General features: G+C 52.1%; 1 protein-coding gene across 4 annotated transcripts in view; it reads left to right on the top strand.

The window, feature by feature from the left end:
• The window catches only part of LOC138171377 (septin-2), a 66,964-nt gene that overhangs the window by 26,446 nt on the left and 23,969 nt on the right, over nucleotides 1-16,549 (top strand). For all 4 annotated transcript variants that reach the window (XM_069100826.1, XM_069100827.1, XM_069100828.1 and 1 more), the window contains 3 exons: nucleotides 202-325; nucleotides 7,403-7,537; nucleotides 7,957-8,074. In XM_069100826.1, the coding sequence (XP_068956927.1) occupies nucleotides 202-325; nucleotides 7,403-7,537; nucleotides 7,957-8,074 (377 nt within the window). The remainder of the gene's footprint in view (nucleotides 1-201; nucleotides 326-7,402; nucleotides 7,538-7,956; nucleotides 8,075-16,549) is intronic.

Raw genomic sequence — 16,549 nt, forward strand, 5'->3', positions numbered from 1 at the left:
CTCCCACTGCAGAGCCCGGGCAGCCCCGGCATGGCGCTGGAGGACTCACTCCAGGGGCTCATCGTTGGATGGCTGGCAGCTGGCCCAGACGCCCCCCAAGCCCATGCTGCCGAGGCTCTGGGGAGCGGGTCCCACCTCGGGGGCTTCTCCTGCTGGAGAGCGAGGGCGTCTACACTGTGAAATGTCCATTTTTTCTCCCAGAGAAAATTGAGAGAACAGTTGAGATTGAGGCTTCAACAGTGGAAATTGAGGAGCGAGGAGTGAAACTCCGGCTGACGGTGGTTGACACGCCAGGCTATGGAGATGCCATCAACAGTCAGGACTGGTACGTTGAGCTGGGCTTGGTGGGTGCTAGACCTGTGATGGTGACCCAGCCAGGAGATTCTGTCCCCTGGTGTGGAGGGCGCTGACTCCAGGCAGGCCTTGGACTGACGCGAGGCCGGCCGGCTCTGGGCCTCTGACGCGAGGCCGGCCGGCTCTGGGCCTCGGACTGACACGAGGCCGAGGCCTGGCTCAGCAGCCAGGCTGGCCGAGGTGGGGCTGGAACACCAAGACAGCCCGAGCCCGGCCTCTGGCCTCAGGGAGCTTGCACCCCAGGAGGGGAGTCTCTCCCCTGAACAGATTGCCTCTCATTTCACTGTTTAATATTTCTCAGCCATTTGGCCTGGCTGTTTAGTCTAACAAGTGAGTGGGTAAAGACAAATTGTTGATGAAAAGGGAGATTTTAGGCCATGCAGGTTTGTATGTGGGGCCTCCTCCAGCTGGCCGCCTTCAGGAACACCCTCACTGGGGATCACCAAGGGCCACGGCAGCTGCTTAGGTGGGCGTCACACTTCCGTTTAGTCTTTGTCTCCTTTTGTTCTCGTTGCCCTTCTCTCCCCAGTACGAAGGCCTTGCCACGCTCTGTGAGGGAAGCATAGCGTTCTAGGATGCTCCCTTCTGATGAGCTTTTTGGACTCAGGCTGCTTGCTCAGAAAGGCAGAACTGGGAGCAGGGGCAAGTGCAAAAAATGCCTCTACAGCTCCATCTGTCCAGCAGAGGCCTCAGGGTCAGACTGTGTGGTCCCTCGTCCAGCTGTCCAGGTGCGGCCAGTATGGACCAGATACCCCTGAGGTGCCTTCCAGCTTGGAGATGCCATGATTCTTCCTGGAGGAATTCTTCATGTGTCTTCCTGGAGGTGCCACAACTGTGTGTGTGTCACTGAGGAAAATGAGAGGAGAGGTGGAGAACAGGGCAGGGGGGCTGAGGCCAGGCCTGCCTGGGGGCCTCCTCAGTGCTTAAGAGCTCCAGGTTGCCCTAAGCACTTACTGAGTGGTCAGTGTATGCTGGGCACAGTGCTGGGGATAGAGAGGCAAAAATGAAATAATCCCTACCCATTCATTGGTACAGAGTGCACACACACACGCATGCATGCTCCCCAAAGGCATATAAGTCAGGTCCAGAGCAGCCTTTGGCAAGGAAGGCATGAAGAGCTGAGGACCGGCCAAGGCTTCCCGTGGCACAAGGCCTCCCGTGGCCATGGCCCTTGTGCTCAGTGTCTGAGGAAGCCAGGAAGGCCTGGAGGGTGATGTGAGGAGAGGGAGCATTCTAGTCACGGGGCTCAGCCAGCGTTCTATGATAATAACAAACAGCCTTTCTATAGTGCCTGCATTGTGCTAAGTGCCCTTTACAAATGTGATCTCATTTCATCCTCACAACAACCCTGGGAAGTAGGTGCTCAACCCCCATTGTACAGGTGAGAAAATGAGGCAGATGGTGAGGTGACTTGCCCAGGGTCACACAGCTAGTTGGTGTCCAAGGCCAGATTTGAACTCGGGTCTTCCTGATTCCAGGTCTGGCGCTCTATCCACTATTAATGGTTGATCACAAAGCATTACCTAGAGTGCAGAGCAGTAAGCTGGTGACCAGCTTTTAAGGACACGTTTTCCGTTTCTGAGACACAGGCACAGGCTAACTGTCAGCAGTGTGGCTGGGGCCCAGCTGCCCCACTGGCACAGTAGGGCCACGTTTGCAGAGTCTTTCACATTTAACAACTCAGATCCAAACAGCTCAGTTTTGGAAAACTTCAACACCTTAAAAAATGCTAACAGTCCTTTTTACATCACTGTTGAACTTGAGTATGTTAGTAGGGGAGTGCTGTGATCAGATCTACACTATGGCTGCTGGTTAGGGGAGACAAGGGTCGAGGAGGCCAATGAGGAGAACCCTCACTAGTCCTGGTGACGCAGGAAGCTCTGAGTGGGGATAGACATGTCACCATTTGGCCATGGATCAGCTACATGAAGGACAGGTGTGAGTGAGACGGGAGTCAGGGTGAGGCCAGGGAAGCCTCAAAAGCAGCAGGGAAGGGCAGAAGTGGTGGGGGTGGGGGGAAGGGTTTGGAAGTTTTGGACATCCCACACTGAGCATCCCCAGAGAGCTGAGGACTGGACAAGCCTGACTGTTAGACAAGCTGAGGCTTGTCTGATCTTGGGCAGACCTTTGAGGCGGGCAGTGAAAGTGTGCTGTGCCCATTTTAGAGAGGAGGCCCTGAGGGCCAGAGAAGCTGGGCCACTTGCTTTGGGCCACACAACTTGGAAGGACCAGAGGCCAGCTCATTGTGGACCTTCTGGGGCCCCTCTCACCACCCCTCATCATTGGCTCTCCTTAAAGCAAGCTTTTTCATGGGGGGCTATTTCCTTGTCTCCAGAGTGAGTGACTGGGATCAGAGACCCTGGGGTTTGAGGAGGCGATTGCTGCCGAGGGCAAGGGAGGGAGGGTACAGGATGGGACCCGCCCACGGCCTGCCTGCTGGACCACTAGCCACCAGCTCAAGTCCCCAGATTCCCTCTCCTGGTAAGTGGGGTTGAGCCGGATCGTTCCCCAAAGGTGTTCTTAGGAGGGGTCGCTCCCTGGCCTGGGTGCTTTCATTTCTGTTTCTGAAGCACCGTTGCTGTGGATAGCTGCATCGCCCACATGGATGGGCAGAGTCCCCACGTGCCGGGCAGTCAAGGCAGGAATCATGCCAGAAGGCCAAGCCCAGGCTGAGTCCGCTGAGGCCCCGCGGGCGGCCCAGCTCTGCAGCGTCAGCATCGGGAGTGTGTCCAAGGGGTGGGTGGGCCTCGAGCCTGCCACCTCTCTGCCTCTCTATTTATCTCTGCTGCTTCCTCTGGAGCAGATGTCTCTGCTGCTGCGAGATGGTGCGTGGGGGGAGAGGGGCTGGACAGGAAAATGTGGGGAGGGTCAAGGGGAAGGACAGCTTTGCAATTGTGAACGAGACTTTGGCTTTTGAGTGTCCTTAGGAGTGTGTTCGCCCTTCCTGCATCTTTGTTCTGGGGCTGCTGACATCTCGAAGAGTCATGCTAAGCAGGGGCTGCAGATGCAGAATCACAGCAGCTCAGAGCCCAGAGGGAGTTTCCCCCAGCTTTTAGAAAGGCAGCATGGGTGAGGAGAAAGTATGCTGGCCTCCTGGTTCAGCTGACGCAGATTGAGATCTGGGTGCAGACGTTCTGTGACCCTTGGTTTGCACATCTGTAAAGTGGGCTAATAACCGTGGTATGGCCTAACTTACTGGGAGGTCCTGAGGGTGGTGCTTGGTAAGCCTCTAAGGGCTATGTAAGTGGGAGGGGTCATTATGGGGAGTAAATAGGACAGTGTCCTCAGTGCTGAGCCTTCTCTGGCAGGTCCTTTACAAGTGTGTCCTGAAAGGAAATCAGCTGCTGTGATTATCAGGGGCTTAATTGCATGTACTTTTTGTTAGGAAGTTTAATTCATGCAAGGGTATCTGCCATCGAATTCTCTCTTTTCTCCCATGTCCCCTCACCAGTGGCCCCAGATGTCTGGGTCACTTAGCTCCTGGTACAGATGGAGACAAAGGAAGCATTGTTTCCCTCTCTCTATGGCCAAGCTCTCCCTGGGACCATCTCTCTCCTCAGTGTGGCCGTCCTTGGTTCTCTGGGTGCCGGTGGAGGATAGCTGACATTTGGGTATCTAGCCATGCTCCCCTTCACCAGGACTGGTAGCAGCCCCTAAACCGTCCATGCTCCCATGGCGAGGGCAATTCTCTTCACCAGCTCTGGTACCACCCTCCACCCCCTCAGTAGGTGGCATTCATTGGTGTCTCTGAAAAGGTTCATTCCTCCTGAGGCTGACCTTTTGGTGATGAGGTTCCCCAGGCTGGCCTTGGATAGAAGTCAGTCAGCAAGCATTTATTAAATACCTCCTCTGTGCTGGGCCCTGAGCTAGGCAGTGGGAAGGAGGAAGACAGCCCCTGCCCTCAAGGAGCTTCCATTCTGACAGGGGCAGTGGGGTGGGAGACGAAGGGCCTGCCTTTGGCAGAGGTTCCAGGAGGAGGGGCCCAGGGGCTGAGGCAGCTCCACGGTGGGAGCTCTGGGGAGTGCTGGGCCGTCTGTCTGCAGTAACCGGGCAGTCACTGGTCACCTCTGTCCGAGGAGGAGGGCCTCGGGGGTGGCTCCCAGGCACCCCTCGGCTCAGCCCCAGATGCCTACAAAGCACCGGTGTGCTGGATCCTGTGCCAGAGCCAGAGCAGGCAGACCAATGGGGGCCCTCCCGGGACTGGGGCCCCAGGGCCCCTCGTGTTGGTAGAACCCAGCGGTTCTAAAGCACTTTGTCATCGTGCTCTTACGGCCAGGCTGGCAGCATTACCTCCGTTTTACAGATGACGGAGCCAAGGCTGGTGTTTAAAAGTGCCTGGTGAGCCCGCAGGGGCTCTGTCCTCGATGGCTGGTGATGGCAAAGAACCTTGGCCTCTGGGGCACCCCCAGGCCCGAGCTCAGATCCGTTCTCTGACATTTCCCAGCTGTGGCACCCCAGCGAGGTGCCTGCATGCTGTGTGCCTCAGTTCTCTCCACTGTAAAATGGGGGCGGTGCCAGCGCCTCCCTCCCAGGGTGGTGGCATGGCTTTGTGAAGTGCTGTCTCCATGCTGGCTCTTGTTAGTGCCTCTTGCCTTGGCTCCCGGCTGCCCCTTCTGCTCGGCGGGTCCAAGTGCCATGGGAGCAAACTGCTCTTTCCTGCCTGGGGAGGGACGACCCGGAGGGTGGGCAGGCAGGTGCTGGGGCTGGCACTCTGGGAATTTTCTTTTTAGAAGTAACCATACAGAAGTGGCCGGCATTCTTTTTTGGCCAATCAGCAAGCCTTGATTAAGCACCTTGCTGTATGCCTGGCACGTACCAAGTGTTAGGGATCCCCAAGTTCACCTGATAGGAGAGGGGTCATGCCGACTGCTGTGTGCGGACAGGTCAGGAGCAGCCCAACTGGACAGTGACCATGGGGCAGGCTGTGGTGCGGGGCATCCAGGAAGGAAGGTGAGGTCTGAGCTGAGTCTCCAGGGAAGCCAAGCAAGGAGGGAGCGTGACGGCCAGTGAAGGGCAGCCCCGGGAGGGCCCACAGGATGGCCGGTGCCGCTGGATTGTGGAGCACGGTGAACAGGTCTGCCTTACAGGAGGAAGCGTGTCCTTAATGGAGTGGGCTGCCTCTTAGTGACTTGGGGGTTTGTCCTCGCTGGAAGTCTTCAGGCAAAGAGAAGCCCACTCTCTGTCACCTGGGTGGAGCTGGGCTGGCATGAGGCCAGGAGCGCAGGGCCCCACGGCCCGCGTGGGTAACCTTGGCAGTCTCTCTGCCCCTCCTGGGGCTTTCGGGTTTTCCTGGCCTCTGTTCTCAGCGTGTGCATTTTTCCAGCATTGGGGGTTGTTTTATCTCTCCCCAAGCTGGAACATCTGCGTGGATGCTTCTGGAATATGAGCACAGCACCTGCCCCCACTCTCGAGTGTGGACAGCAGGGTGATGTCAAGGCAGGTGTTTCCTGGAAGTCAGGCAGCACAGCTCTGGAGGGGATTTACAGCAGCCGGGCCGACACAGGACATGGGAGCTGAGCCTGTTTCCACTGAAGTCTAGGCCAGGAATATTCTCCCCCATTGTTTGGACTTCAGGTTCCAGGGCGGCCATCTTGGTGCTTCAAGGAGCTGAGGTTTTGGGGGCTGTGGGCACTGCCCCCTTGGTGACTGAGGAGCCAGGCCCCATCCTGATGTTGACCTTCCTGGTCTTGTCTAGAGCCAGCCTGGGCCTGAGAGCCTTCCTGCTGGAGCTTTGCCTTCTTGCACCTTGGCTGTGGTGAGGCCTCTGGGGAAGTAAGCCTGTCGATAGCCAAAGGGACTGTCTGCCCTTCACCCCACTGCCTTGCTGGGAGAGCATGTCACAGATGAGGTGGACACTCGTGTCTCATGTGGCTTTGGAAAGGCTTGGGAGCACAGTCACGGCTGAGGCATTTCCTAGGCTGTTGGAGCTGGGAAGGGCCTAAAAACCCCGAGTGTCAGAGCAGGAGGTGACCTGAAAACCAGAACCACCTGAGTGGGGAAGGGCCTTAGGACTAGGGGTCGGCCACCCGGGAAGGATGGGCTGTCCTAGGCTCTGTGTTACTGATGAGGAAACTGAGGCCAAGGGAAGGTCACAGACCCGGGGACTTGAGTTCAGCTCCACATTTCCTTTTCACAATGTCCTTTTTCATTCTGAGCCTAACAAAGCGAACATTTCAGCGGCCCAAGCACAATAAAGAGAGGCTTGTGTGGGAAGCTCCTCTTACACTCTGACGTCCTGCCCCTCTTGGCAGGACTTGCTGCTGCTCTTTTCTGGGCATTTCAGATGTGTTTCCTTGAGGCTCCTTTCCATCACTCTCCCTACCTGCCCTTCCTCGTCCTCCTTGTAACTGGTAAAACAGCCAACTCTGGAGTTCCTCCTTGGGTCTGGGGTGCAGCCTGTGCCCACCTACCCTGCACCTCTCCATTGCCCTCTGGGTGACGCCCAGCTTTGGTTCTGTGTGGCTGTGCCACCATAGAGTGACGCTGGTAGAAGGCCCGTATTGGATAGATATGGGGATGCCCATCAGCATCCCTCAGTGACCGGCCTGTTAGCAGGATAGTAAGTGTCAGGGCCAGATGAGGCCAGGGCGCCTGCCTCGGCATCCAGCTCTGTTTTCATGAGAACCTCTGTGTCTTTGGTTCTGCTGCAGACCCCCGTTAGGCAGGAACCTGGCTGTTAACTGGGATGAGACCTTGGACCAGTCATTTGTCAGAGGGAGTCTTCTTTGTTTCACCCCATTGTAATCTCTCAGCATGAGGCTGATCTGTCACCCTGTGGCCATGAATGCCCAGCAGTGGTGGTAGGAGTTTCCTGCTGGGCCTGTGGTTCTGTGATGCTGTGCTGTGTGCTGCAGAATTAGCAAATGTCACTTCATCTGGGGGGTTGGTATTTCTGAGTATTCCTCTTTTCCTTCGGTGCCATAGCCCCATTTTAGAGACACAGTGAGTCGGGGGCGGGAGGGCGTTGTGGTGCCAGTTATGCCAGAGCATTCCTGCCTGGGCTGCTTGTCACACAGATCCTGAAAACCTCTTTTCCCTCACACTGCAGCTTCAAAACCATCATCTGCTACATCGATAATCAGTTTGAGCGGTACCTTCACGATGAGAGCGGCTTGAACAGGCGCCACATCGTGGACAACCGTGTCCACTGCTGCTTTTATTTCATCTCCCCTTTCGGTCACGGGTAAGTAAGGGCAGCAGAGGCTTCGATGTGAGGCTGCCAGGCCTTGCCCCCACATCAGTGCAGAGGTGAGCCTTCTGTTGGGGGACTAGGCCTTTCCTGGGCTGTCAGCGGGCCAGCTCTGTTAACAGTGTCTTTGGGATCAATGCTGCCCCCCATTTGTCTGCATTCTTGTAGGAATTTAGTTTTACTCTAGAGTGGCATTGAGTTATTGCTAGAAAAGATGAGCATTGACAGGAAATGTATAGTTCCTCCCAGAGTCCTTTCAGCCGTGACTTAAGCATCTGAAGGAACAGTTCTTGCCTCCATGTGCATTTTTATTCTTCACGTAGACCTAGAGGGTGGCCGTGTCTGCTTCTCACTGGGCAAGAGCTCTCAGAGTTGGGGGTCACTTACTGGCCAAGATGTTGGTATCCTTCCAGGTTGAAGCCCTTGGACGTGGAGTTCATGAGAGCTCTTCACAGCAAAGTGAACATCGTGCCAGTGATCGCCAAGGCAGACACCCTGACGCTGAAGGAGCGGGAGAGGCTGAAGCACAGGGTAGGTGCCATGTGCAGAGAGCTGCAGGCCTCTGGTTAGCCGAGGGCTGAGCCATCAGGAGTGCTGGGCGGTAAGAAGGCTTTAGAAACCTGGTGCAAGAACCCCCCTGGGGAGAGCCTTGTAATGGGGCCGGCTGTGAGGTCGCAGGTGGACCTAGCTTGTTTTCAGGTTCAGGGAAGATGTCGAGTTTAATGTTCCTTTTGCAGGATTGCAGTAGGTTGAAGCGTTGGCCATCGTGGGTGTAGAAGGAAAGACTTCATGGCTGGGTTGGTTCTTCTCAGGGTGTGGGTGGTGAGCTCCACGTCCATTTCTAGAAGAAGCCTCATTCTGACTTGAGGGGGATGTGTGGTCGAGGTGGCCCTGGGCTTGGGTTAATGGGTGGTGACCTACCAGGTTGAGATGGGGAGGGAGGGTTTCCAGGGCCTGGGTTGTGTGGTAGCAACATGTCAGAGCTAGGCCGGGGCCCTGTGTGTGACACAGAGGCTGTGCCACACTGGGCAGATCCCTCAAGCTGTCTTAGCCCAAGTTTGCTTCTGTATCAGTCGGACGTGATGATACATTGCCGAGACCTCCTGGAGGCACTGAGAATAAAAACTTCTGAAGTCTGGCAGAAGGAGATGTTGTCATAGTACCCAGTCCCCATGCTGATTCATAAGGATTTTTATAGGAAATGATCCATCCCAGTAGGCTTCCTTCCCTGCTCACGTCAGTCCTCCTTCTTGATGACATCATTAGGCTGCTAGGCTTCCTCGTGGATGAGCTCTGGATGAAGAGTCAGGAAGACCCCAGATCCAGTCCTGCTTCAGGCCCTTGGTGGCTTTGTGACCCTGAGTCAGTCATTTAACTTTTACCTTTCACCATTTAACTTTACTCAGTCCCAGTTTCTTTGTTTGAAAAATGGGGGTAAAAACATTCCCTACCTTACAGGGCTGTGAGTTAACACACGTAAAGCACTTTGCTCATGATTTATCATGATTATTAATACCTTATTGCTAACTCTTGGTAGAGAAATTTTTACCTGATAATTTGTTGTTAAAGTTATAAGTAAGAGAGGAAACGGGATGCCATTGTGTCCCATTTACACTTTGCATCTGTAACACCTCCCATCTCCAACCCCCCCAACTATCCTCATCTGAAATGTTCCCTAGCCCCCTTTCTAAAGTGAGAGCTCCCCAAGTAAGACGTACACTTGGAAGCCTATAGGGTGAAAGGGGCAGGGGTGGGGGACTGCCTGTGTGCAGACCCTGTTTACTGCTGCTGTCTTTGGAGCCCTTCTTTTCCCTTGCTAGTTCAGTTTGGGCAGAGCTGGCCGTGGGACTCTTTTTTGTCTTTGGTCCTTACAGAATAGCAGTGGGGTTTCCAGCCCTGTCCTCAAGTGGATGTGTGGCTTTCTCACATTTGGCTGAGGATGACCCCATCCAGACTTGCCTGCACATTCTGTAGAGTTCTTTCTGTTCGTTTCCTGCTGGCCCTTCCTCCATTTCCCTTGACATCATGTAGATGCCAGTAGACCACACATACTGTCTGTCCATGAGTCATTTCTCCCTCTTGGAGGCAGCAGGCCTGTTTCTTTGGATTATAGGTCTCGATGAACTCGTCATCAGTTGATTATTAACTATAACAATGTTTTTGTCATTGCCTTAAGAGTAGTTCAGTTTGGGAACTTGTTTCTCAAATGTTTTGATAACTATTTCAGTAGAATTGGTTTCCTTTGTAATCCTGTGTATTTTATGTATTTGCAAATCAGATTCTGAGCAGGGGCTCATGGGCTTCCTCAGACTGACTTCCAGGGGAGCCCAGACCCAGCAAAGGTAAAGAAGTCCTGCTTTCCCTCTGGGAAAACTGGGAAGGAGTCTGACAGAAACTGGGCCTAGACTGGAATTCACCATAGGTCAAGATTAGCTCAAATGGGTGCATGGTCTAGACAAAAAGGATGGTATCGTGAGCAAACTAGAGGGTCGTGGAAAAAACAACCTGTCAGATCTCTGGATAAAGGAAGAGTTTTATGAGCAGATGAGAGACAGAGAGGATCATGGGAGGTAAAATGGATCATTTGGGTGACATGCAGTTTACAAGTTTTTCACAGACAATACAAATGCAGCCAAAACTGGAAAGAAAACAGGAAACTAGGGGAAAATTTTATAGCAAGTTTCTCTGATAAGGGCCCCATTTCTCAAATATATAGAGAACTGAGCCAAATTTATAAAAATAAGAGACTTTGCCCAGTTGACAAATGGTCAAAAGCATATGAACAGATAGCTTTCAGAAGAAGCCATTTGTAGTCATATGAAAAAACAAAACAAAACACCCATACTCTCACTAATTTTTTTTGTTTTTTTTGGAAGGGGGAAGTTAGGGCAATTGGGGTTAAGTGACTTACTTGCCCAAGGTGACACAGTATTAAGTGTTTGAGGTCAGATTTGAACTCAGGTTCTCCTGACTCCAGGGTGGATGTTCTATTCACTTCAGTGCCACCTAGCCACCCTCTCTAAGTCATGATTGATTAGATAAATGCGAATTAAAGCAGCCTGAGGTACCCCCTCACGCCTATCAGATTGGCTAACATGACAGCAAAGGAAATGGCAAATGCTGGAGAGGATGTGGGAGCACAGGGAGGGGCCCAGCTGGCACTTGGAGATGCGGGACAGGCTGCCACTTAGGAGACAGCTGAGGGAGGTATCAGGGCACCGGCAGGGCTTTGCAGGTTGGAGACCCTCCTGAAGATGTCGTACCTGAGAAGTGGTAAGTGGAGCTCGGAGACAAGGGCAGCTGGGAAAGGAGGAGCGCCCAGTGAGTGGCAAAGGCCACTCTCACATCTGTGAAGTGTTGGCGGATCCAGAGGAAGGTCACCACTGTTGCTGTTGGAGTTGCCCTACGTGAGAAGGCACACGGTGCTAGTGGACGGAACCACCCTTGAAAGAGCCTTATCGAAGAACTCTTGCCTTGACAGGGGCAGCCCTTACGGTGAGACCCTAAGGGAGGCCTCATTTGAGAGCAGGGAAATGGGGCATTTTTTAACCAAAATAAAAAAAAAGTTGCCTTTTCTTTTTTCTCCCTCTATATTTTACTCTTTTTTCAAAATAGGTTGATAGTAATACCTTTTGTTTTTACATCAACTACATTTCCCACTGTGTCCCACCTCTCATCCTTTTCCCAAAGAACCATCCCTTATAATAAAAAATGTAAAAAGGGGAAAAGCTGAGCAAACTGAAGCCACATATTGAAGAAATTGGATGAGAAATGCTGTGTCCGACCAGTGTGGTCTCCCTTCTGCGGACGCAGGGCAGGGGCCTTCTCGGCTCTCCTTTGGGGCCAGGCTTGGGGTTTGGTAGCTTCCTCTGCTTTGCATCAGTTCCTAGCGAGCTCCTCCATCCTTCTCTACACCCCTTGTGCTTTTGTCTTCTTGCAGCTTTATGGACCCTCCCCCCCCCGGTGCTGGGCGTCTGCTTTGTCTCCCTGTCTTTGGAGTGCTGCTATAAACATTTTGGGGCATATGTGGCCCTTCTGTTTTGTCCTTGTCCTCTTTGGATCAAATACCTGGCATCTACATCTTCTCATTTAACGTGTCTTGAGAGCATGCTGACGTTAGCAGCTGTCTGTGGATTTTCTCTGTTTTAATGTGGAATTCTCTCCTCACAGATTAGTCTTTCAATATTGGTAAGTGGTCGTAGGCTTTGAATATGGCATCCTGTCATAAGTGGGTACATTTCTTAGTGAAATGCCACTTAATCCTGCCCCTTTGATGCCTCATCCCTTGGCACCAGCCTCTTTTCAGTTCCAAATAGAAAAAGATTAATTTAATTTAAGGGACCAGACCCACCACCAGGGTCCTTCAAGGCGCCTCACCATGTCCTGAGGTGGAGGGCAGCAGGCCTGCTGATGAGGCCACCATTTTCTGGAAGGATCTGAGAAGGCCTTGGGTCACAGCCCGGGACACCAAGCTGATTGATTTGCCCCGAGGACAAAATTGCCTTGATGTGACATTGAGCTTCTTCCTGTTGGGCTGAAGGAATGAGAATGAGAGGAATCATCTCTGTTCCTTGGGAGGCAATGACACATTTGTACGCACAGGTTTTCTGAGGAAAGACGTGTGTTATGTTGTTCCAAGTATACATTGCTTCGTGGAGGAGTGTGTCAAGTAGTTCCAAGAAAAAAGCCGGTGTGTTTTCTCAGGGGAAGTGACTGTGTATTATTTCAGCTCAGAATGTCTCAGTGAGAAGGTGACTAATCAACGGTGAGAGTTGGGGGGTTTGCCGTCATGATCACAAGAGCTGATAGGTTTTAGAAGTCGCTGCCATTTGGCGGTCTATCTGAGGCCTGGGACTTTTTGTTTTGATTTTTTAAACCAGGCATAGAGTCCTTGAGAAGGAAACCCTGCTCGGAGCCGTTCCTGTTTGGTCTTGCTGGAATTCAAAGCCCTTTTCCCCAAAGTTCCCCCCCACCCCCACAATGGGAAACTCTGGAGGAAGCCTGCCTGCAGGCATGACTTCATGGGAGGGAGCGGGCACTTGGGTGTTGGCGCTGTTCCTTGCTTGGCGTTTCCCAGGGGAAGCTAATCTTCAGAAACACAGAACCTCAGGAGACCAATAAAGTGGATGGTGGAAGAAGCAAAAGGGCTTCATTGTTGAGCCATGAAATAGAGTTTGTTTTTATTGCCTTTCTTTTATCCTTCAGGAAGGCCCTGGGCCCAGCAGCTGTGCTGTGTTATCTTGCACCCCTGGTTTTGGTTTTCCCCCTATTGTTTTCTGCTACCTTGTTATCCCAGCCACCGCTGACAAGTTAAACGGGCTTCGTGTTTCATGGGCTTGCCTCCTGTTCCCTCAGAGACAGCGGCGCTGCCAAGGTGTCCCAGAAGCCCAGGGACCACTGAGGCTGTTGGCTCTGCCTTGTCTCTGAGCTTTGTCTGGTCCCTTCCCTGCTAGAGAAATCAGTCGACTCCCCTCGTCTCCAAGAGGAAGGCTTCGCACTCCTTAGCGTGGCATCCCTTTACCGCCTTGTTTCTTACCGTTTCTGTTTATGGGCCCCTATGGGCAAACCAGGCCCTGACACTGAGGTTCCTTGTCCTCCCTCCCATCCTTCGCTCACCCTCTTACACTCACCTTCTCTTATTTGTCTATGTGCCCAGAAGAAGGCGAGCTTCTCAGGAGCAGGGACTGCCTTGTTTGCATAGCTCCAGCATCTTCCAGAATGTCTCCCATGGGATAGAAACTTAACTAGTCGACGGGAGACGCAAACCCAAGGCCATGCTGCCTGCTCTCTGGGACTCAGTAAGTCAGGGCTGATTCTTCCTGGAGAAGATACAAGCCGTGGCCTCTGTAGAATTGGACTGCTGTGGGCCCACCCCACGATGTCTCTTTGCTGGAGCTCAGCCTGCCCCTCCTGTGTCCCAAAGGGCCAGCCCAACGGCTGGGGAAGGAGACCTTCTACCTCTGCCCCTCGTTCTGGCTGAACATGATTTCATAAGACATGCTTCAATTACAGAAAAAACTGGCCACTGACATTGAGCCCACAGGCCACGAAAGCCCCCATGCCATTTCCCCGTGAAACCTTTGTTCAGCCAAAGGTTTCCCCCAGCCTGGAGCAATTCACTAGATGGTGTGAGTCTGTGTGTAGGGATTGACACTTATCCCAGTTAAGTTGCGTTTCATTAGACCCAGCCCATCCTTCTTGCTACTCTGGTGGAATGCTTCCTTTCGAGGCTGCCTGGGACCCAATTAAGTCCTTTTTCATTTTGCAAAATGAAGATTCATTTCGCCCTGAAAGGTGTATGATTTTGTGGGGAAAGAATGGAAATCTCTTCTTGACCATGTTTTCCCCTTACTTTTTTATGGGGCTTTTTTATCAGGCTTTTTCTGCATGACTGTGGTTTTTTTCAGTGTTCCAGTGACTGGTTTTCCTCCCTGTATGCGTACTCTTCACTGGCACAGGTCATAGACCCCTCCACAGCCCGGGGACAAAGCCCCCTGGTGACGAGCATCTCTGCGCTTTGTGCCAGACCTCAGGTGGCAGACGCTTGGTCCATCTTAGCATCTGTACCCTGCCCAGAGCGTCCAGTTCTGAAAAGACTCTGGGGAGTTGAATGGACTGTGAGCTTAACATGAGTCGGCAGCATGATGTAGCGTCTCAGCAAACCAGATGGGATGACAGTCATCTGGGACCAGGGGAGTAGGGAGAGGAGAGGCCTTCTCACTGTCCTCTGCCATGGCTGTTGTGTGCAGATCTGGGCACTGCCATTTAAAAGGGATGTTAATGAACTAGAGAGGATCTGGAGGAGTGCTATCAGGATGGCGAAGGACCTGGAGGCCATGTCACATGGGAAGGAAGTGGAGAAGAGAAAGCTTGGGAACAAGATAGTTCTGATCAGATGTTGGAAGGACTGTCAGATGGAGGAGGGATAAGCCTGGTTCTATTTGCCTTGGAAGTAGAAATGTGAGATGTGCAAATTCAGAGATGTCTCTCCTCTAAATGTCCATTGAGACTCTTTGTACCTGACCTGTGGTGGAGCTTTCTGAGCTCGTATTGGTCTGATCAGACAGTTAGACCCCGACATAATGAGGTCAACCAGGAGGTAGAAACGAGGGGCAATGAGGGAGGAGTGGCAGAGAGACCAGTTAGGCTTGACGTCAAAAAAAGCCCTCTAACTGTGAGCTCCAAGGGAAGTGGGCTGCCCTGGAAAGGTGGGCTCTCCTTCCTTGAGATCTCCAGGTAGGGTCGGCCCGCCACCTGTCAGGTGGGCTGGAGAAGAGACCCTTGTTCAGCTATAGGGTGGATTTGATGATCCTGAGAACTTTCCTAGTTCTGAGATACTAGGACACTGACTGTCCCTTGCCAGATGTGAAGTTTCCTTGGTTATTTGAATTTTGCAAATTGTTTTTTTTCTAAATTTTACTTTTATTTTCAGTTCCAAATTCCCACCCCGCCCTCCCCCCCCCCCCATTGAGCAGGCAGGAAATACATGTCCATTATACCTATGAAGTCATGCAAATATATTTCCACTTTAACTATGTTCTGGAAAAATAAAAAAAGAGTATGAAAAACAAAGGGGAAGAATATGCTTCAGTCTGCACTCTGAGTCTCAGGTTTCTGTCTGGAGCTGGATGGCATTTTACTTCATGAGATCACCTTTGTGGTGGCTCATTATATTGATCAGAGTAGCTGAGTCTTCTGCAGTTGATCATCATTAACAATATTGCTGTTACTGTGCACAACGATCGCCTGGTTCTGCTCACTTCACTTTGTACCAACTCATAAAAGTCTCCTAGGTTTTTCTGAATCCATCCCCTTTGTCATTTCTTATAGTATTCCATTGCAATCCTGTGCCGCAGCTTGTTCAGCCATTCCCCAACTGATGGGCATCCCCTCAATCTCCAGTTCTTTGCGCCCACAAAAAGAGCTGCTATAAATATGTTTGTACATATGGGTCCTTTTTCTTTTTCCTTGATCTCTTTGGGGTACAGCCCTAGTAGTGGTGCTGCTGGCTCAGAGGGTATACACACAGTTTTATAGCCCCTTTGGGCCTAGTTCCAAATTGTTCTCTAGCATGGTTGGATAATTCACAACTCTGCCAGCCGTGCATTAGCGCCCTAGTTTTTCCACATCCCTTCTTTGCCATTTTTCTTTTCTGTCATGTTAGCCAGTCTGATGAGTGTGAGGTGGTACCTCGGAGTGGTTTTAATTTGCATTTCTCTAGTTATTAATGAATTACTTTAATTGAATTTATCATAGACCACAGCGAATAAATTCTTCTACTAAAGTCCTCCCTTGATGACTAGGCTTCTGCTGGGCTCGCGTCAGACGACCTGCTTTGGCATGTCCTGTCCAAACTGGAAAGGCTTCAAGTACTGGTTCCAGGATGGAGTGACCAGGATGGAGTCTCATTCTGGGTCCAGCTTGACACTGAGTGGGCAGCAGCAACTTTGCAAGATCATGTCTAAAGTCACTGAGGGGTCCTCCTGCGTGACTGAGTATTCACACCAACAAATAGTACACGGTCCCTCAGAATACTGAAGTATACTGGCTGCCAGCACCTGTTCTTTGTGTGACCGACAGACCCTCAAGTGGGAGGGAGAGCAGGACAAAGAACAGCTCTGTGTGACGGGATTGGGCTGCTGGGAAGAGAGCTCCAGAGCTTCTGGGCAGACTCCATAGCCTCTGGGTGATGGCCATGCATTTTCGGGGAAGGGACAGGCCATCGACTTCAGCCTGCATGGGAAATGTTTTTAGTCCATTCAGGAGGAGCAGCTGTAAATTCCTGAACAACTTGGGTTCTAGACAGATGATAATCTCTCGTTCCCTCTCGTTCTCATTATGGACATATAAGGCTTCCAGGAAAGAAAGCTGTAAAGTATCACAGGGCTGTTAGGATGCTAAAGCTTGGCAGCCCTTCTCAGCTTTGGGGATTTATACACTTTGAGAAAACCTTCAGCTCTGGAGCGCATAGCACCAGAAGCCACAGAATCACAGGGCCCCCCCCCC

Source organism: Petaurus breviceps, unplaced genomic scaffold (genome assembly GCF_028583685.1).
Source record: "Petaurus breviceps papuanus isolate PSGF00001 unplaced genomic scaffold, PetGlider_PUasm1.0 428, whole genome shotgun sequence".
NCBI classification, from domain to species: domain Eukaryota; kingdom Metazoa; phylum Chordata; class Mammalia; order Diprotodontia; family Petauridae; genus Petaurus; species Petaurus breviceps.